The sequence below is a fragment of the Harpegnathos saltator genome, unplaced genomic scaffold (assembly GCF_003227715.2).
Source record: "Harpegnathos saltator strain DR-91 unplaced genomic scaffold, Hsal_v8.6 scaffold839, whole genome shotgun sequence".
Lineage (NCBI taxonomy): Eukaryota > Metazoa > Arthropoda > Insecta > Hymenoptera > Formicidae > Harpegnathos > Harpegnathos saltator.
This window is the reverse complement of record NW_020230692.1, coordinates 210534-233436: the sequence shown is the minus strand read 5'-3', so window position 1 is coordinate 233436 and position 22903 is coordinate 210534. Positions and strand designations below refer to the sequence as shown.

Genomic DNA, 22903 nt, shown 5'->3' with positions numbered 1-22903 from the left:
TTCGCCGCTCCGCCACCTAATCTCCGACTAGAAATGTTGATCAGGTTCACCTAACATTAATAAGGACCTAATAGGGTGAATGAAAGGTAATCCTAAGTAAGTCAGTCCTTATAATGTCCTAGCGACAAATGAGTAAGGAAGACCTTTATAAGGTTATAATGATTGGGTCCACGTTAGGACCTTAATGTACCAACCTAGTGTATGATATAATATGGTTCAGTTGATCAGGTCCTTGTCGGGATCTTATTCATTGTACCTAATATGATTTGCATTATCAAGTATTAACAAAAACCATTAATTTTATATGTATATAATATGAATATGTGTGTGCATGTGTGTATGTGTAAAACTTTGATAGTACTGGACGTAGTATAAAAAAATATTTTTGTAATGCGCCACATATAATTAGAGACAGTTCAATTTTTATCGTATGCGTTACACGCAACGACAGTTGCCTGCAGCGGTGTGCGCACTACAGCTCTCCTCATTTGTCTCGCATTTGTCCATATATGGGCCTACAAGACAAAAGACGCTCGAGAAGCAGTTCAGTCGCCTACTCTGTGCGTGCATGTTGCGTATCTCAGTACGTGTTTATGTTGTGCGATAATTTATTGATCGTGACGAAACGTTTTACAAGTATGCTCAAGCGATCTAAGATATTATTTCATGCAAATATCTTTTTATTTGGAAATGACATGAAAGAATTTTCTGCGTGTCATTTTTTATTTCCAATGTCATTATCCAATATAGCCGTGGCGAGTAATCAGAAGCTATAATTTGAAAAAAACAGTAATAAGGATTCCATAAGGTAACTCAATAAGGACCTGACTATGAACCTTACTAAGATCCTGATATTCACGCTGCGTTACATGGACCCGATAGTGTTACCTTATTGGGACCTGATGTCCAAATGAGGTTAACCTGATCAGGACCATGGGATAAATTTCTAGTCGGGTTCGCTCGTTGAAAAAACAACTCGCGCGCGATACATCAGTCGCGCCTAGGGTGACCATATGTACTCTTTTAAGAGTATATGTACTCTTTTTAAGGTGGTAAAAAGAGTACTCTCTACTTTTTACCTATCGTACTCTTGTATGTACTCTTTTTTCGTAATGTTAATTATACTTTGTCGATATAAATGACCAGAGAGAGCAGACTTCGGTGAAATTTTTGTCACTCAGCATTTGAGCGCCGCGAGCGCCAATACCGATTATGCGTAGAGGTTCTGCGCAACTATCAAGCCACAATGCAAACGTAGAAAGAGTTTTCAGTATGATGAACGCTCAATGGACTGATGAAAGAAATAGGTTTACTGTTGATTCGGTAAAAAGTTTATTAATGATTAAATATAATTATAAAGAATTTAATTGTTCTGAATTTTACGATTATTGTCTAAACAATAAGAAATTGTTAAGCGATGTACGGAGTAGTGCAAAATATAATTATAAAATATCTTAATAATATAATAAAATATATGTGTCCGACTATTTCTCGGTTTATTTAGTACCCACTATGTTTTATTTTAAATATTGTACCTAATAATCCATTGATCATTGTCTCAGATAAAACACAAAATCATTTTGACGTCAAAATGACATAATTTTTATATTATTTGACGTCACCTTGACTTTTATATGATTTTGTGTTCTATTTACTGTACTCTTTTGGGACCGTAATTAGTACTCTTTTATACACTTTTTTTACCCGTCTTTTACTCTTTTTATGACTGGAATATCCTAGTCACCCTAGTCGCGCCGCACCTCGTTCGTCACGTTATCGCCGCGTCTGTCGATCCACTGGTTATCCAAACCACGAAGCACGAAGCGTATGTCAGGGCGAAACTCCGTGTACCTTTCCCTCGTGATAACCCCTTCGTCTCGCGCGAATTATCGTTCGCGCGCGGCGAGGCGCGCGAGGAAACGCAGCTTCGATTTTTCACGCCGCAATTACAAGCCGACAGCCGGCGCTCTCTCCAGATCGCGGGCAAATGAATCTTGCAGGATCGACGGTGAACGCTCTATTGCCTGTCCCGGCCGCACGTATTCAGTCAGCCGAGTAATCCTGATCGTTATCAAGACCGTAACATTTACGCGGACGCAGTTAGAGCAGATTCGAGGTATCGACAATACCGGCGCGTTTTCGTGCCGGTTAATCGAGCGCGTGCCTATGTATATCGAATTGCTTCAGCCCTCATCCACTATCAATGCCGATATCGATTCGAGCGCGCCAGCGACTACGTTGACGTTCGGCCGGTCCGAGCTGACTGTAATCGCGCGACGTGACTTAGCAATCTCACGTGTCTCCGAGCATATCGGGTTAGCTCGAAATCGCGCGCGATCGATGCCGCTCATCCCGCCGTGAGGTAGCAACATGCAGTTGCAGCGCGCGACATGGCTGCGCTTCGACCTGAATAATATCAAAATAAAATTCGGCGGTCGGGGGGATCAGACTGCGCCAACTGTTGAAACATCCAAGAACACTCGTGTACCGGCGCTGGCTTTTACAACAAAAACGAGAAAATCCAAACGCGTATAATTCCGATAAACTGAACTTTCCATGTTGTGCGCAAACAAACGGAAGAGGAATTTTCTGCTGCCAATGTTTACGATTAACGAGATGAAGATCTCGTCCGCTCGTATGCGCGCGCGCGCGCGCGCGCATGCGTGTGTTTACAGCATCAAGATGAGCAAACAGCGCTGAAGCAACATTGTTTATGTTTTTGCTCGACGGGTTCGGACATTAAAATGGTAACGGCATTAAAGCCGTTTCCGCAGGGGGCATTGTTAAGCCAACCACGAACCTTGTACCTCGGACGGACGTTCGCGTGAAATAAACTCTGTGGCTGTAACGAAGTGGTAACGCTCGGCTGCCACCGGTCATATCGGCCGTTTGGTGGTTCACCGATAAACCGGATGAAACACGATGTTCCATGAATTATAAAATCGCTGTTTACGACGGAAGATAGAGCCCACGCGATTGCGCGCTCGCGAGTCGCCACGCCGTGCCGGTGTAATATCGCGTCCTGCCTCGCGGAAACGATAACGGCGAAGGTTGATTTAAAATTATTGCGCGTTCTTTCCCGACGTGTCCGTTCGGTGTTGGGTGCATTTGGGGAGACGCTATTAGCGCAACGTAAACGCTATCAAAATCGTTCGCGGGACCAACAGCGCGATAACGAGTTCCACGAGCAATAACGTAGGGTCAACATTACTACGTTATAGCGGTTTAAATATCTCTTCAACTTCAACATTTCCAAGATTTATTTAAACACAATTGTCTATTACGCACATAAACAATAGTAAAATAACAAATACGATGTACCGGTGCCGTTTGGCAACCGCCCGAGCAAAAAATTGTTAGGGCCATCCTCATGAAGTATAAGGCCCCGATAAGGCTGAAAGTAGGATACCCTGAAAAGGAGTATCTCATTATTACCATATCAGCTCTCGAGATGGATCTTTTAGGGATATCTTAGATTTTACGAACTGAGGCTTTAGGATAAGGAAAACTAATGTGGGTCTTAGAAGGATCTTTTAAGGATGCTTTAGATATACAAAATCAAATTTTGTTATAGAAAATTAATAAGATCTGAAGCGTGTGATAAAATTGTCATACCGCAATTAAAAACAAATTTTATTAGTTTTATTAGTTGCCATATTCATTAGTCTCTTCCAAGGATTTTTCTAGTATTGCTTTCGTTTTGAAATGCAGCAAACTTTAATAAAAACAGTAGCAGGATTTTTATGTATAAAGAATGCTATATTTCATTATTATAAAGTATGCTATATTTTTAAAATAAAAAATTCTTGTTGTATGCTAATAAGGTTATAAAGAAATAAGGAAATTGCAGTCTAAATTTCTCAGAATGGAAAGAACGAATATTTTTACTTAAACAATGATAAAAATATTCCCTTATAAGATCCTATTAATATTATTTTATAAGGCCCTGTTGATATCGCCTCATAAAGTTCTCATAATATTGCCTCATGAGGCATCATCGTTAAACCATTTATACATCTTGTAAAGCCCTTGTCTATCTATCCCTACTAGGGCTCGATCAATCTTAAGGAGAAATAATCAAGCTCTTACCAGAGCTCTATTAATTTTTCTACTCGAGCGTGCGCAGTTCTCAGCGTTTGGGCGTTCGCGAAGCTCACAAACGCTAACGCTACGAATGCACTCTGAAGAAATAGCGTTTGTTAGCGTCACCACTTGGCTCCATGAGTACCCATGAGTACAACTAGAGTTTCCAATCCGGGGATCCGGGATCCCGGCCAAATTTTTGGTCCCAAAAATACTCCGGATTCAACATCACAAATCCCGGGATTTCGGGATTTCAAAATTTAATGCTTAGTGTCTATATAATACTTACGTTTTACAAAAATTTTACTTCAATAATTATTACTTATTACTGATGTTTCAGAGCATTTGCTAGAGAAATGTGTATTTATATTTTAAATTGAATTCCATGTATTATTTTTATTTGTTTTAAATATTAAGGGTGTTTTCTATTTTAAATTTCGCGGATAAACTGGCGCAACACAGACTCGAATCCGGGATCCTCGATCAGATATCTTTTAACAAAATTTATGTTTTATTATTTTTAAAGCCGCTTTTTCAAATATGAAAAAGAAGAGATAATTATTTTTATTTTTATTACAAAAACTTTAATTTTTAATTGTAACGGTTTTTGTGCAATCATTAATGTAAGTTGTTTTCATTTTTACTGAAATTTTATTTCTTGTTTGTCATAATGTTCATAAAAGTCTATGAACGTTCTATAAATAAAATAATTCTATTATTTGTAAATATTCCTTGTTTCTTTCTTTACATATATATAATCCCGGTATTAGTCCCGGGATGGAATCCAAAAAATCCCGAAATCCCGGGATCCTAAATTGTATCCGGGATTGGAAACTCTACCTGCAACGCTAAACAGCGCTAACAACGTCCCTCTCTGCACGTTGTGTTGTCGCGTGGGTCGCGCGAACTGCGATCGCGGCTCGTTTGCCGCTCCGCAACGCAACGCGACGGGGCCGTGACGATACATCATATTATTGTTCGCGATCGTCGACGGAAACGACGACACGAACCGCCCCTTTCATCCCGCGCTTATCGCGTGTGTTAAATTTCCGAGGAGAAAAAAACAAATATTTTGGTGAGCGCGCGCGCGCGCGCGCTGCATTCCGCCGGCCGCCGAATCTGCAGGAATACAGGTAGCGCCGGTAAATTCTCGATTTATCAGCTCGTCGAGCGCTTAACGCAACGGCGGCGACGTTATCGCGCCCGTGGCATTATCCCCCGCGCAGTGGCTTTTCTCTGAATTTATATGTTCGATAGGGGAAAAAGAGCGTGCGAGGGAAATGGCGGCTCGACACCGGCTCCGCACCGTAACCATTCGAGCCATTCGATCGACTTTCGCGTTGACCTTTATTTCAGATGTTACTTTAGACGAGCGATTTTGCGCGCGCACGCAGCGAGCACCAGTCCGTTTTATTCAGGCGGAAATTGCGGGCACGCGCTCGATAGTATCGATACACGAAATTTTACGATCTTTCAACGCTAATTAATATGCCAATAAATATTTATCTCGATGCACGCTTTTAAAATTACTCAAATCGGCACGATTTAATGATAGGAAAACAAGCAAGTTCCGTCGATAAACGCGAGCTTCGTATTCCAAAATTATTTTCATGCGGGCGCATACTTTCGACGCTCGCCGCGCGTGACTCCGCATTTTGCAGTAAATTAGCCAATGTTTCGGAAATTGGACATTTGGACGATCCTTTAAATGAAATGGAAACGCAGTGGACGGAAAACATTAATGAAACAATTTCACATGCGATGATCAAACGGTTAGCACAGCCGCGGAGAAAATGCGCTATTGCACTTCTAAAACATGACAATAATCGACGGCATTTTCAGCGGCCGTTATTTCTCCTAGCGGGGCTCTCTGCCCCTTCTCCTCTCTTTTTCTCTCTCTCTTTCTCTTTATCGGGTAACGGACACGATTTTAATTGAATTCTCCGCTGTTAATCGGACCATAAAAAGCCATTGACTGCACTTAAGCCAAATAATTCATAAACAACCGGGAGTTTCGATATACCTGATTATTTATTAGCCATTGTTGGCCAAAATCGTTTTCCGCATAAGAGCAAAATCATGTTGATCTCATTATCGAATTAACGTGGAGAGACTGCGTAGGACACTACGCAGTCGTATCGACCGCGAAAATAATTAAATATGCGTACTCTCGTCGGCGCGAGACTCGCAGACGCGTACGGCAACACAATGAATGAATACAGAAATGTGACACCGAGAGGAGAAACGATTATATAGCCGGCGGCTCCATCTCTCATCTTTTCTACAATGTTCACCGCTAAGCACGAACGCCCTATGGAGCATAGTTCCATTGTTAACGACAATGTAGTGGAAAGAGTTTCGTCAATGGCTGAGAAAATTGCGTCTGGAGAATACCGAGGTCTTATCTCAACAAGAAACTATAGCTCGTCTCGATAACGCGGCGTGGCATAATTCATGAGACATAATAGAATACCCTTTCGCCCAATTCCTTTATATCATCTTCGTCACGCTTTCTCCGTCACCACTTGGACAGACTCTTGTCTATTCCTCGCCCCCTCCCCCCCGTTCCCTCGTCAAAATCGCTCTGTCGAATTGTCACGAATAATGCAAATATCGAAACCGCCTCGGCTCCGTGCACGTATTCTCATCATTTGTTCAACTGCTCGCGAACACGTTACACGCCCCGAAGAGCGACGATATAAAAGCGACGAAGAGGGATACGGCGTTCGCTCTCACGGCATCCCACGCTACTTCGTTTTCCAAACGCCGCGGCCGCCGTAACACACGTCGCACGTCCGGCCAATCGTCTCCACCTCGGCCGTGTCAATATAATATTGCGCGTCTGTGAAAATGTGAACGTGGAGGAGGAGATATTCGGTGTCGAGCTACGTGCCGATCGCGACACTTAATTACTTCAGACCGGGAGCGATGTGTGTCCCGGGGCGAGGCACAAATGAAACCGTGAGCCAATCAACGAAAACCGCCGGCGATTTATGAGAAATTAATCCGACTATCGCTCCGCCGAGCTGAAACTGGAGGCAGCGGCAGCTGCCTTGGCTTTGAATCAATGAAACGTGTGAAGCGCTCTCTCGCGCGTCCATAGAAAGTTAACGGGATACTCCTCGCCCTCTCCTCCTCCGTCCTGCACTCCGCGACGATTCAAAATAATATAATTAAACAAGGTCAACGTCGGTCGGCGTTTATTGACGCGACACGCCGCCAGGCGTTGGACAATGCCATTCTTGAAACTTTACCGCGCGCGCGCGCGCGTTTATTCACGCGAACAAGAGTATTCCGAATGATATAATTCTCTCTTATGAGCACACGCGCGCCGAACGATTTGTACCGCTGCTTCCCTGAATGGGCCGTTGAGTAACAAATGTTGCGAGTTCCGCGCCTCTCCCGGTGAATGGCTCGTGCCGCGAATAATGAGTTAAATAGAGCGGGACACACAGAATGTGTTCACGCGCGCGCGCGCGCGCGCACGCGCAGCGAATCGATCGAGCCGCGACACGAGAAAATATAACAAATTTATGATAGTTACACACACCTGCGCACGCGAGCGCGATTATATAGATTCGCCCACTCGGGATTGATCTCGACGTCATGATTTTGCGGAGAGGATTCCTCGGATGAGCGAAGTGCTTCTTTCGCCGCGCGGCAACAATCGCCGATTATCGGGGCCCGCGATCGCGTCGATCACTTTGATCGCGCGTGAAACGCTAATTCGGACGTCCGAGTCCCCATCGCTCTCCTTCGACCTTCGCTCTCCACCGCCACTATGGATTTTACGCCCTTCGCGCCACCGACACGTTACGGAGGGACTGCGGAGAGATTTATATTTGCATTTAAAATCCGGGCGATGCGCCACATCTGTCAAACGATGCATATTGAAATCTCGCGTGTGGTAGCAACACACACAGAAAGAGAGAAGGAGGGAGAGAGAGAGAGGGAGGGGGCACGAGAGAGAGAGAGAGAGAGAGAGAGAGAGAGAGAGAGAGAAAGAGCGGTTCACCGCTCGACCGCCTGTCCGCCGGCGCTTCTCCGCGCGTTGTTTCTCCAAAATTTCAGCCCCTCTCGGCCCGCCGCTCCTACAACCCCCGTGCCACGCCTACGTGCCTGTCCCTGGCTCTGCAAAACTCGTATACGCTCGGACGACGATTCGCCAGCGTGCCGCGCGCGCGACTCTTCGCCGAGAGAACCGTTGAGTGAGCGCCGGCTGCAAAAACAGCGCGAATCGTCGCTGGCAAATTTACCGTGCGTGTTTTATAGGTGCTATTTGCACACACGCACGCACACACACACGCGCACACGCATACACGGAGAGGACCGAAGCGTGGGAGGATTACAGTGCGAGGGTGGAAAAATGGACGGTGGGGCGGTGATGGTCGCAGAAAAAACACGGAGACCCGTTATCGTATAATCTACGTGTGTACGTAGACGCGGCACGTATAGAAACGCGCCGGCCGTGATACGCGAGGCGGCGGGGGGGAGGGAGGGAGGAGGAGGAGGACCGAGCAGAAAGCGATCGCATCAGCTCTCGCGAAGGTCCGCCGAATTTCACCGTGTGTGTGTGTGTGTTTCCTTTTTACACGTATCCCTTGTCTTTCGTTCTCCCTCCCCCCTCCCCCTCGTCACGGTATATTCCGCATGAGGCACGAAGATCGCGCGGAATTTTTAATCAAGCTGTACGCGGTACGAAAATCGGCTCCGCGCCTCCGAGAGAGAGAGAGAGAGAGAGAGAGAGAGAGAGAGGAGAGGGGAGCGAGAGGAAATAAAGAGGGGGAAAGCTCTCCGAGCAAAAATTGAATCCGCCCGCTGATTGCGAATCGACGTGTGCGCTAACGTACCGCCGGTACTTGCCGTGCGAATAAGCCCGGCCGCTTGATTCGCGCACTCGCGCTGTAAAGCCCATCTGAAATTGAAAGGATTTCCGCGCGATGGAGGCGACGGTCGGTCGCATGGCCGGAATTTGTAACGCGCGCGGCGCAGAGGCTCGGCGGCGGGCGAGAGAAATTACGAACTCGGACGTTTGCGACTGTCCTCGGCGGGATGCCACATCTTACGCGAGCGACCGGCCTGAGGCCGCTTCCCTTGCGGCCGCCTTGTCACAAGGTTTTTGCACGAGCGATTAAACAGCGAAACGGGCGACACGTGATACTCTCGCTCCGCTAATACCGCTGTACTGTCCGCCTTTTGTCCACTTCCGGGCGCCGCTAATGCTTCCGGCGCGCGGCGACGAGAACGCTCACCTGATGATGAGCTGGTGCACCCGGGACCACTGACCTCGCAACCTCAGGATCCTCAGCGTGCCGATGAGCGATGGCTTATGCGACGGGAAGATCTCCATAGCTCTGGAGTAGTAGCGCAGCGAGGGCAGCCATTTGCCTGAAAAAGCGCGAGGCAGCTTCGCTGAGCGACAGCAAATTTGCGGCCGCGGCTGCGAGAGAGCCATCTTTCTACCCAAGACGCTCCATCTGTCGTGACCCATCCGTCAGTTTACTTCGCGACTCCGCGGACTCACCATTCTCGTACAACCAGTGTGCGTACTCGGCGAGGACGTCCGGGTTGCGCGGCTGCAGGTGGATCACGTGTCTCAGCAGCTCGCCCGTTGCCGGCCCGGTCGCGATCCTTGCCAGGACTATGAACGCCGGCGCGTACGCGGGGTCCAACGACACGCATCTCTTCAGCATCTCGATGCACTGCTCGGTCCTGTTTGTCCTCCTGCAAACAGAAGATCCGATCTGCGAATGTGCTACCGCGACAACCCGAGTAGAAAAATTAATAGGGCTCTGGTAAGGGCCTGATTATTTTTCCCTAAGATCAATCGGGCCCTACTAAGGACTGAAAGACAAGGGCTTTACAAGATGTGTAACAAATGGTTTTACGAGTCCTCATAAAGCAATATTATGAAGGCTTTATGAGGCGATATCAACAAGACCTTATAAGGCAATATTAATAGGACCTTGTAAGGAATTATTTTTATTATTGCTTGAATAAAAATATTCGTTCTTTTCATTCCAAGAAATTTAGACTGTAATTTCTTTATTTTTTTATAACCTCGTTAGTAGTATACAAGAATTTTTTATTTTAAAGATGTAGTAGCATACTTTACAATAAAATATAGCATTCTTTACACATAAAAATTCTGTTACTGGTTTTATTAAAGTTTGCTGCACTTCAAAATGAAGGTAATTCTTGGAAGAAACTAATAAATATGACAACTAATGAAACTAATAAAATTTGTTTTTAATTACGGTATAACTAAAAAATCTTTAAACTATGACAATTTTATTACACGCTGCAGATCTTATTAATTTTCTGTAACAAAACTTAATTTTGTATATCTAAAGCATCCTTAAAAGATCCTTCTAAGGCCCGCATCAGTTTTCCATGTTAAAGCGTTATTTCGTTATTAAAATCTAAGGCATCGCTAACAAATCGTTCTAAAATCCTTCTCAGCTTTCCCTATCAAAGCCTTATTTATTAAATCTAAGGCATCCCTAATAAATCCTTCTAAGGCCCTTCTCTTAGCTTTTCCTTATCAAATTTGGTAAAATCCAAGATATCCCTAAAAGACCCATCTCGGGGCCTGATGTGGTAATAATGAGGCATCCCTTTTTAGGGCATCCTACTTTCAGCCTTATCCGGGCCTTGTGCTTCGTGAGGATGGCTCTGACAATTTTTTACTCGGGGACCGGCAAGTGACGGTTTCCCGTCTCGGCTTTGATCTCGCGACTTGGCGACGTTCTGGTTAAACCTGGTGTTTGACGTGAAGTGTCGCGCGATTCGCGCTGCATTTGAAACATACCCGCACATCGCGCGTGTGTCGTGCATACATTCGCAGCTTACAACGTATTTTATATAAATAATGGCTGCCATCATTAGAAAGATCCAATCAAATGCAATCAACGACCAGCGTAACGTAATTGGAGGAATGTCATTCATTATTCTTAACCGGCAGCGCGCGTGCAACTCCTAATTAGCATTAATTGTAAATTCAATACATATCGTCCAAGCAATATTGTTTAATGACTCACCGTCCGACGCGCGGAAAACCAATAGCGTCCTCCCGCTAAAATAATATCGCTGGCAATTTGTTTGGCTTACTCTAATGTCCAAATAAATACGTCGGAAATGCAACGGTGCTGCGCGCGGACTGGCCGATAGGCACGACGTTTTAAAGGCTTGCCCGACGCACGCGTGTTAAAAAGAGCGACGGGCAAGTTGCCGCGCGGTAAATTCGGCGTCCCCGTGCAAATTGAACGGCAATTTCGCGAACGCGTCCGGTTGAATTATAGCCGCGCGCTTTCATGTAATCAACTTTGCGCCCGACAAAAGAGCCGGTAATTGCCGGAGAATGGCGACGCCAATAATACCGATCGACAATGCCGTTTTTACTATTTACTCCCGTAGCATGGCCGACGCTTTTTACCAATATCGCCGGCCATTGGTGTTCCGAGGGAGGAAATACTAGCCGATGGAAGCGCATTTAGATAGACATCTGTCCACGTGGAGAGTCCGCATCGCGAATCAACCGAAGGTATTTTTCACCGGCGGCTTCGTCGACGATTCGTCGATATTTTGCAAGTATCGTTCGATAATTTTAATGCCCTCGAGAAGCTCTCGGCGAACGAATCATGAAAGTTTAAGCCGGCACAACGCGCAGAAGCGATAAGAACAAGAAAAAACGACGATGGACTGCTTCGGGCTTCTTTGAAAGAGGCAAAAAAAACACAGCACGTGGTCACAAAATAGAAAGATTGCACAATGTGGTGGAACTAATAGACGACAGTACACGTTACACACTGTCGCCACTGCTTCTCAATCTCCGAGTCGCGAGCCAACTTTCGATCGTGAGGTACTTCTCTGACGGATCGCGTAAAATGACGTATCGACGCGCGTAATGTACCGCGCGCCAAGTTCAATTTAGCGGATATGTACCTTGAGAGACGTAGACTCCCGCGTTGATAATTCTTTTTTTCTAATTTTTTATACGTTTGTGGTTATTCATCTTCCATCTGGCGCATGTTATCTCACTCGGCGAATGTGCCTCGAGATATTAAAGACGCGGACGAGCGAATATCGCGGCGTCACATATTTCTCTATACGATGCAGCGTGGAGTTACACTCGAGAAATCTCAGTCGATAAATCAAAAGAAGCACGCGCGATTTGAGAGCGCTGTCCAATTGTCATACGTCTCTCCGCAGCCTCGCGCGACAATAATGTGAGCATACGTCGGCGATGATAACGCGAGACTCCATAATCGAAACAGAAACAAAGGCGTGCGTCATGGTCTATGCGCGCAAATGCAGTCATTCTATTTCAAAGAGAGTCGCCTTATTACATCGCGCGCGGGTTTCTCATGCATACATACATACATGTGTGTGTGTGTGTGTGTGTGTGTGTGTGTGCGTACATATGTAGCGTCACTTTCCACCTATTATACTCTACTCGAGCCACTGCGTAATTCATTCTGTGTACACGCACAAGGATTTTGTAAAATCAACTGTACAATAAATACACACTCTGCTACGTCGAAAATTATGTTGCGAGAATAAACGAGAATCAACTGTCCAGACAGTTGATGTTTGAACAGTAAACGTTTTACCGTTTCGATCGGATATCGCGTAGGAATAAATTTATTCCTTCTTGTCAAATGTTGCGCACAATATTTTTCGTGGGAAAGTAAAAACAATTCCAGACATCATTTTGTGACCTGGTTATTTATATATCGACGTCATAGAACACACACACACACACGCAAATGCGCGCGCGCAAATGGAATTTGTTAAAAATATATCTAATGAAATGTCACATAAAATTTCGCACAAAATACACGTAGTTTTCAAGTAAACATTTTCGATAGAAAGAGAGAGAGAGAGAGAGAGAGAGAGAGAGAGAGAGAGAGAGAGAGAGAGAGAGAGAGAGAGAGAGAAACAAGGAAACCGAAATGCGTTTATTTTCGCGGACGCACGCACGATGAGCGGAAAATTGTTATGCTTACGCAACCGCCGGCCATGCGTGTGTACGTGTTCCACTTCTATCCTTAATTAAACTTTAATTTATCAAGTAGGAGGCGTTAATTAAACTTTAATTTTAACCATGCCACACTGGAATTACAGTCCACGCTAAATTTACCGTCGGAAATGCGGCTCGCGCCGGGTCGATAACCCCGATGATAAAATGGCGAAGCCAGAGAATGGGGGGATATTTTTATCACGTGGGAGCGACCAACGGTTCCTAATAATTAATTGATATAATGCGATTCAATGAGTCACGCCGACGCGACGCGACCGCCGGGGTGGCCCAATTGATTAATTATATTAGTAATTGATAAACCTGCCGCGTACACACGGAGTAGCGGAGTGGCGTGATACATTCGCGGCGCACCAATACTCGGCCCGAAGATGTTTGTTCATCCGACTGACCTGTACAATCGTCCGAGGTTGTAGTGAGCGTTCACGTGGCCTGGTTGAGCGTGAATAGCCGCTAGAAAATGATACTCCGCTTGATCGTCTATCGTGAGAGTCCCAAGATTGTTGTGCGCGCTGGCGTAGCCCGGCCAAAGCCTGCAACAAACAGAGTCGGCTACTTTTAACAGTCGACCTCTCGTTACTCTTGCGCGGACGCACCGCTCTCAATCTCGCCTTGGGGCGCGTCAGCGATTTTCGCTAGCGCGGAACAGGCAAGTTTCGCCTCAAAATTTATTGATTACACCTTCCGGGGATGGATTTTACCCTCGTCAGGATGCGACGTGTCCCCTTTATTCGAGATATTAAAAGCGCAAACTCACAAATATCGCGCTACCTCGCACATATTTCTTCATATACGATACAACGTCAGATGATATTATTCGAGAAATTTCAGCCGATAAGTCGGATGAGACCCGCGCGCGATTTCAGAGCGCTGTCCAATTTTCTTTGTGCTTTGCGTCACGATAATAACGGCGTACGTCACATAAATAAAGTGTCGGGAATATTAAGGGTCGCGAGAGATCTCGCGCGTCAACCCCGTACGCGGGGGCGGTGTGAAATTACCTGAATGAATCATAGGCCGCGCGCACAATTGGGGGAGCCGAGGGGAAAGAATAGGAAGAAGAGGAGAGTGAGTTCGGCTCAACAGGACGCGAAAAGAAACAAAAGGACGGATCGAACAGGCCGCGCGAACGAAGGCTCTACAAGCGAGATAATGGATCGGAATTACCCCGGGCCGAATCCATTAGCCTTTGATGGCGCTCGTCATTCCAGGGGAATAGTATTTCCGTCTACGAATCGCGACCGATTGCGCTTCCAGAACGTTTGCTGGACACGCTTCTCGGCGAATAATCGAGCGTCGCTTCTCACTTACCATACTCGCTAGAAAGTCGAGTCGTGTGTGCGACGGGATATAAGCGACCAGATCGCATCGATGATTAATCCTCAGCGATAATCCGCTCTTTTAATCGGCGGGAAATCGGCGGGGAAAAATGTACAAGAATTCGCCGGCGGGATAAATACACCGCGGGAAGGCGCCGGCATGTTTAAACGTACGGCTACTTGTTTTCAGATTGCTTTCCGATATCCGCCGTTAAAATATATGGCTTCGCTTTCGGGGTATCTCGTCCACATGCGAGCACATCGAGTGTGTACCCAACGCGCATCGAATATTGCCCGTAAGATATTCCAACAGTGAGACATCAAATGAAACCGATCGAATCGGCCGGGGAAAACTAGAAATTGGACGTATCACGTAGCGAGAGAGGCGACCTTGGCTCGACGTCCACACGTGCAGCTATATCGGGGAGAATATTACAGGAAGGAGATATCCACTAGCAAAATCCAAGGCTGGTTGTTTCCTAGTGGCATAACAGCTCGGCAGGGGTTGCTTCCGAGAGGGCTCAATAAGAGACCATCGAGGGCGAAGAAAAATACGGAGATAGGATTCGTGTAAGAGTTACGCGGCGGAATGAGGAAAGCGGATAAAGGTCCGAGAGGAAATCCAACACAGCGCGCTGCTCCGACGTAGCGCGAGGAAAAAAAGACAAAGATAATCCGGCGCGTTCCCCGTGCTGGAATATACGGTAATATATTTGTGTACGCGTCTCCGTATTATTCCCGACGAAAGTCTATTTCCATATAAGCGCATCTCCGGATAACGGGCGCCATTGTTGTCCCGCCACGTTGTTTCGCGCGATAGAACAGGTCCTGTACGAACAAAGAGGAAAGAAACTGCCGAGGGAACGCAACCAACCGAGCGCGCTCGTAATAACGTTCGTAACGAATGTATTAGAATGTCGCGAGTTTAAGCGCGCTAAAACGCCGGCCAATTACAACGCCGGCGAAACTTGCCGTTTTTTCTCGCCCCGCGAAATTCCGCGAAATAGCGCGCGCGCGCGCGCGCGCGGCGATAAAATCCGACGCTCGCGGATAAAGCGGGCAGCATTTTTCGTCGCGGCGCGGCGCAGCGCGGGATCCGTCGCGCAGGATTCTCCCTCTCTGCTCGCGTCATGGATAGTTATCAAATTCTTCGGAATTCCGGCCGCCGTCTTAAGATGCAGACATGCCTCGTACCTTGGCTTCCTCGCCTGCAGGAAAGAGGATTGCGCGGAAGGTATGCGCTGCTTCCGCGAGGATCGAGGATAAGTCACAATCCGTGAAAACGCTAAGAGTGTGCGTGGCGTGCGCGCGCGAACCCGGGGGGGGGGGGAGGACGAGAATACAAGGCAATGGAGGAGGGCGACGAGAAAGTCTATCCGAGTAGTAGCGAGCTTGCGTGTCTTCTTCCTCGAGGAAAATTCGGTCGTGGATCGCGATGGATTCGGAAGTTGCTGGAAACTCGAGCCCGGCTCTGGAAGAGCATTGTCCTGTCGAATGCGACGGGAATTCTTTTGTAAAGAATCGACGGAAGTCGCCGTTTAGCCGAGGCAAGCACCGGTGCGGGAAATCTGAGTTGTTTGAAAGGCGCCTTAATCGGTTCAATTAAGAATCGAGAAGGTCTCGCGACAAGATGCTGGAGTCGCTTCTGCAGGTGATCTGCATGTCCTTGGAGCGGAAGCCTCGAATGCGACGAACGTCGCAGCCATTATTTTGCCTTGAACGCGAGAATCGCTCTCCTCTCTCTCTCTCTCTCTCTCCCTCCCTCTCTCTCCCTCTCTCCTTCACGCTCGATGACTTTCTTTTAAATTTCAGATTATGTAAATACAGTCCGAGTCTCGCAGGTTAATTACTTCGTTACTCCATCTTGGCCGAGGTGCGCGAGTCCCTCGTTCAGGGCTAATCGCCGAGGGTTGTCCGCTCCACAAGATCGGCTGGAAATATCGTTCACTATTTACTGCGCCCATGATTCTCTCTTTGAGAGCGTGTCTCAATTATCTTCGCTATAATTATCTTCGCGGATCGAGCAAAGACCGCCGTCGCGCTCTTTCCGGTCAATTTCTGAGACTACGCTCAAGATGCGTCGCACGTTTCCAAGGATAACTCGGGATCGAGTTAAGGGAAAATCAATCAGCCGTTTCGTAAACTTCGTTAAAAGTTGCCGCATGTGTGTGCGCGCACGCGCGCGTCCTCGCACCTTGACAACTGCAGCCCGAAGAAGGAAGAGGAGGAGGAAAAGAAGAGAAAGACGAGGAAGAGGAGAAAAAGAAGAAGAGGGTTGCGACGAGGAAGATACTCGGCCGAGACGAAGTCTCGCGTGGCTTCTGCGTCTTTTTTCGACGGGCGAGAGACCGCGCGCGTGGTTAAATTGTCGCGTCTTTCATACTTGGCGGCAGTGCGCTTGATAATCTCGGATTTTCATAATATCTCATAATCTCTACATAGGCCATATCGACGCGCTTCGTTGCCCGGTCCCGACGTAAACATACTCGCCGCTGCGTGCAAAACAATCAGTCGCCCGACCTCCATAAAGCTATGCAAAGTTTTAATGAAGGCCGCTTTGTCGAATGCTCTAACGGCGCAACAATTTTTCATTCGGTCGAAGCGCGATTTCGAGCATGCAGACTTGACCGAACCGAATGTTAATCCTCACGCGTGAATTGCGTTAAAATGAACGAGCTACCAATGAGAAAGAAAAGCAGCAGAGACAAGCCCGAGTAGAAAAATTAATAGGGCTCTGATAAGGGCTTGTTTTTCCCTGACATAATCCCTAGTATGGATAGAAAGATAAAAGCTCTACAAGATGTGTAAGAAATGGGTTCAACGCGTCCTTATAAGGCAATATTAATAGGGCCTTATAAGGGAATATTTTTATTATTGCTGCAGTAAAAATATTCGTTCTTTTCATTCCAAGAAATTTAGACTATAATTTATTTATTCCTTTATAACCTTGTTATGAGTGTTGAGTATACAACAAGAATTTTTTTATTTAAAAAAATATAGCATTCTTTACACATAAAAATCCTGCTACTGTTTTTATTAAAATTTGCTGCATTTCAAAACGAAGGCAATATTAGAAAAATCCTTAGAAGAGACTAATGGCAATTAAATTAATAAAATTAATAAAATTTGTTTTTAATTGCGATATGATTAAAAAACCTTTAAAAAAACCGGGTACAGCGTACCTACTAAAACACTACTAAACCATGACAATTTTACTACACTCTTCAGATCTTATTAATTTTCTATAACAAAACTTGATTTTGTATATCTAAAGCGTCCTCTTAAAAGATCCTTCTATGACCCACATCAGTTTACCATGTTAAAGCGTTATTAATTCGTAAAAGCAGGCATCCCTAATAAATCCTTCCAAGGCCCTCGTCAGTTTTCCTCTATCAAAGCCTTATTTCGTAAAATCTAAAGTATCCCTAAAAGATCCATTTCAGGGCCTGACATAGTAATAATGAGGCATCCGTTTTTAGAGAATCTTCAGCCTTATCGAGGCCTTATGCCTCATGATAGGCCTTACAATACCTCACAATATTTCGCTCGGGAGGTCACGCGAGACGCGTTCATTCCTCGCCATCGCAGAGAAAGTCCAAGTTCAGTTTTACCGAAGCAATTTGACAATCCGCTTCGTTTTCTGTTCGGCGTCAGCAGAGTGTAACTCGGGCATGTAAATATTCTGCTGTACGATTCGCTGAGTGTGCAAGATCTGTGCAAAGATCGAGAGTCGAGAGACCTAACTGGCACGCGTGTCAGAACGCTTCCCGTAGCCGCCGGCCGTAACCGTTGTCTCCCTCTTTTTTTCCTCCGAGTCGTGCGACGAGCGGGATATGTGCTGTCGAAAACTCGCGTAAAAGATGGAACGGCGTGCAGCGGTCTCCGGAGAGGGACGCGGAGAAACCTCGATATTTACACGTCAGGGCTTGCCATCCCCGTAAAGTACCCAGCAGGGTGCCGCGTGCCAGGAGTGTCTCTTTATTGGATAATAAATAACCTGTTTCATTTATAAGAAGGAGATAAAGTGTGGTAGACTATGCTCCCCAGATAGATCCTTCCACGCCGACCCCTTTCCCGTGCAGCATCATTCCCCGGAAGTTGAAATTGCCAAGCATGCGAACTGTATCGCATTCCTCCGCTATTTATTTAATATGTTTAACTGGGGTAGCGCGTGTCGGCGGGGTCTTCGTGCAACCGTAAAATTCTTCACGATCGCCGAAGAGACAGGCACGCGAGACATATAAGTACACCCCGTGTCGTAAACCGGACCGGCGACGGCGACGCGGCATCACGTTTTTGCTTCGCTCCTCCGCGAGCCGCAAGCGTAATTATCGGCTGACAAAGTCCAAGTGAAAAAAAACAGATTGCGTAAAAAAAGTAGTTTCGCAGAAAAACAGGACCGCGTTTAAATTTGTTTTCAAGCTACTGAAAACAGAGAGGAAGGAGAGCGAGCGAGCGAGCGACGCCGACGGTAAAATGAAATTTTATTCAAATTAGAATTTTATTCAGGCAACTACACACATCTCCGGTTTGCGCGTCAAAATTTCCGAGTTAGGAAAATAAAAGTCCGGCGTGGAGACTCGCGTGTAACTCCATCGCCCCGCGCGATTACAAATAGATCGCCTCGACGGGCGTTTGCCGAGAGGAAAGAACAATGTTTAAGAACGTCAATATCCACGGGTAGTTTTACGATGCTCCCAGAGGCGAAAACAAAAAAGTTACGGCAATCTCGACTAGGTACATCGAGGCCATAAACTATATTTAGATTCGAATACCGTGCTCAACGAACGCGTCGCATCACAGCTTACCGTGTACGCGTCGGCGTTTACCGTAAAAGAAAGCTCGTCCACGCTCGAGCCGGGACGCGCTTTGCCTCTTACAAGATTCCTCGTCGTAATTTTCGGTAGACCGACTTTATGGCGGCGGAGCGCCGTAAAGTTAAGACAACGACGGGTGTTGGACATTTTAAGATAAAGAGAGAATGAGATAAAAAGAAAGGGGAGGTCGGAGGAAATGTACGTATATACGTATATATCGGAGACTCGACTCGTCGTATCGCATCAACGGAGCTACGAGCGAGAAGGCCCTTTCGCTCTTCTCGCCATCTCATCAAACAAGATGAAGACTAATAACAATGCCCGGATAACGTTCTTTCTCTCGAATCTGGCGCATTATTCTAATTGATTTTGCGCAGTGGACAATCGTCACGATAGTCTATTGTGAAACGATCCGATATATATAGGAGATATAGGAGATATAAAAGATGATATAGGATATCTGATATAGGAGATTCATTAGCACAAGCGCCGCGATTAAAATTAATCCCGCGCCACTCGCGGACATCGCCTCTCATAAATATATCGCCGCGAACGTAGAACAATGAGGAAGCGCCGCTTGGTTGCGCCGCGAAGAATCGATGAGCAAACTATAGGCTCGCGTTGCTCGCACGTCGGAAACGTCGGTGGATAAATTGGCCGCACGGCTTCGACCGTACCTTCCCTTTCTGCAGCCGCCACCCTCCGCCGCGTGTTCATTGTACGCGTGCACGTTTCGCGTTGCCCCGCTATCGTTCCGATCGATTCCGCTAAGTTTCGCGCAAACAAGATGATCGTGTACGTATGTGATATAACGTGACAAAAAATTCCAGCGCTAATTGCAGCACGTGAGTTATATACTGAGGCGCACTCGTGACACTCACGTGGGGATAAATATAACTACACTGAATTGCCCGATCTGTCTCTCATGCGCGCATTCACGCGCGTGTTGAGATTGAAAATGCCGCTACTATATATGGGGTGTTTTTAAATAACATCATGTTACAAGATTTTGCACTCTTGCCGTAAAAAACCGTCCCTTGGTCAATCGGGCATGCCGAATATAAATATGATTCCTAAAATTCACGTCGGCTCTTCAGGAAAATGGGGGTTTGAAACCCCGAAAAACTGTTGTTTGTCATTGTTTTCGTAAATTCGTAACGCAACGAATCGAATGCAGCAGCAGCTTTAAAGAGGTCCGAAATGGAAGTTTGAGAATTCATCTTTATCTCAAGAAGCCGCAAACTTAAAGCGTAATTTCGTAGAAGCGTGAAGTTTAAAGTCACCTTCAGCGAACCCGACTTACTACTACAGGGACAACCGTTCATGTGACAAAAGTGCGAGAAATTGGTGAAAATTTGTAACATAGTGTATTAGCGTGATAAGCGTGTACAGGCTTGGTTTAGCGTTGAAACATTGTTAATATCGCAATTATATATTCAGGACGCGCGCGTCGCAAAACGAACGATAGGAACTCTCTTCTAGCACTCGATCTTACGTAACGCAGCCGCGCCTTACGTAAAGTACGCGTTACGTGAATCTTAATTGATTATTTTCCTAGCGAGCGCGGGCGGGAAGGCGGGAATTTCGCTTGACTCATCGTGAGAGTCGTGTGAGTGCGGCGAACAAATAATTCCGACTTAACATCTGTATTTCGAAGGAGAGTCGACAAAAAGTCGCGTAGGATCGATAAAAGGTGATTTAATGTCGCGACGCGACACTCTCATTTGGATAAGAAGGTAAACCGAGCGTAAAGAGCTATCCGTATTAATTGAATGGTTTTATATCGTGGACGATTCCTCGGCGAAGTGCACTCGGAGAGCAATACGCAGTGAATTATTGTTAGAGTGTCGATATTATTCAGGCAAAGCGCCGTCGTGTATAGCCGCGACTCGTTTCTCAACGTTTTCCTTCTACGAGCGATTGTCCCGAGAATTTTTATTGCGGATCAGCGTATTCAAAGGATTTCCCTCGCACTTGATTTACTGCGAGATACAGAAGCTGCACACACACCGCCGGCGTGGTTTTATGCGCCGGGGCTGAATAATAGTAAAAGCGCCGTCGTAAAACTGCAATCAAATAATGCATTATCGTAAATATAAGGCTGTATAATGTCCGTGTAAAATTCTGACGGTTTATATGTCTCGTCCACCGGCCGCCGGGGTATCTACGGACCAGCAACAATGCATCACCTGCAAATGGCGCATATCGCGGCGCTGGTTTTGCCACAAATCGTAAAATAACGATATCAACTGCAACCGGACATTTTTTAACCGCGTCGCGTATATATCTTCGCGCAGATACCGCCACAAATTTTTGTAATGCTTTGTTTGAGCACATTTTTTTTCATTTTGACGAGGCGCGCAACAGAGCTTTTTGTCAGAGCCCGAAAGCGGACGGAAAGATTTAGGGCGGCCTGTCTGTTCGCGATAATTACACTGTGAATATCATCGTGTGTAAAACGATCGCGTTGTTCAAGAGACAAAGAAGAGACCGCGCGCGCGAGAGAGCACTAACACGCGGACTGGAAATTAAAGGGAACATGTGATTCTTCAGCGTTAGCTCGAACGTGGATGATTTCAATTCCAATCTCTCCCGAGCCGAAAGCAACGGATAACGACGTGTCATCGTGATGTCATCATTAGGGGGAGAATGCGAGTACAAGGCGAAGAGGTGAAACGATCCCGCTTGCTCTTTTCCAACACGCGCGCTGCGAAGAGAGACATGTGAGGAGTTTGAACGTGGCAAGATGATGATAGCCCGTTGACGTAAAGAAAGTAAGAATATCGTGAAACTCTGGTATTTCATGGCCGTCGACGAAGGGGGCGAGCGAGCGAGCGGGCCGATAGGGAAGTAACGCGACTATATACCAAAGTAACGTATCGGAGAGAGAGAGAGAGAGAGAGAGAGAGAGAGAGAGAGAGAGGGTGGAGGGGAGAAAGAAAGAGAAAGAAAGAGAGAGAGAGAGAGAGAGAGAGAGAGCGGAGGAATGCGTTTCCACGATACGGTCCGCTTTTCTCGGCGAATGAAAAGCAAACAGAAAAGTCGCGTCTTACCTCGATTCTACGATGTTCCATCGACCGAGTATGCTCACCCCTTCTTTTTCATTTCATTCCGCTTTCCTCTTTATCCTTCGCTCACAATTCTCAGGACACCTCGCGCCATTCTTTCCACGAATGCAATAAGAGCTACAGAGAAAGAGAGAAGGGGGGGGAGAGAGAGAGAGAGAGAGAGAGAGAGAGAGAGAGAGAGAGAGAGAGAGAGAGAGAGAGGAGGAGAAAAAGAAGGAAAGGGAGCAATGGGGAAAGGGTGAAACTGCCTCGGAGCGAACACCCCGGGAGAACTCTATGTTCTTCCGGCGACGCTCAATTATTACTCGTGCGCGGACCGGGTCAATCTCGGGCTACTTTAAATTACTTACCCGACGCGATATTCCGGCGGGAGGAGAAACTTCGCCGTGGCTTCCCTCCCCTCCCCTCTCCCTCTCCTCGGGGAAATTTCGTACGACAGATCGAAAACTAATTCGTCGCACGAGGTTCAAAACTAGAAGTCGGAGTGTTCCACGGACGTTGAACGCGCCCGCCGTAACGCGCGGTCAGGACACACGGTGGAAGCGAAAGACACGCGGGAAATGAGTCGAGCTTTGC

General features: G+C 46.5%; 1 protein-coding gene across 3 annotated transcripts in view; it reads right to left on the bottom strand.

The window, feature by feature from the left end:
* LOC105185998 (transmembrane and TPR repeat-containing protein 1) overlaps window positions 1-22903 on the bottom strand; it is a 190477-nt gene that overhangs the window by 5203 nt on the left and 162371 nt on the right. For all 3 annotated transcript variants that reach the window (XM_025307220.1, XM_019842724.2, XM_025307219.1), the window contains 3 exons: window positions 13516-13656; window positions 9608-9807; window positions 9336-9471 (listed from right to left, as the gene is read on the bottom strand). In XM_025307220.1, coding sequence (XP_025163005.1) covers window positions 9336-9471; window positions 9608-9807; window positions 13516-13656 — 477 coding nt within the window. The remainder of the gene's footprint in view (window positions 1-9335; window positions 9472-9607; window positions 9808-13515; window positions 13657-22903) is intronic.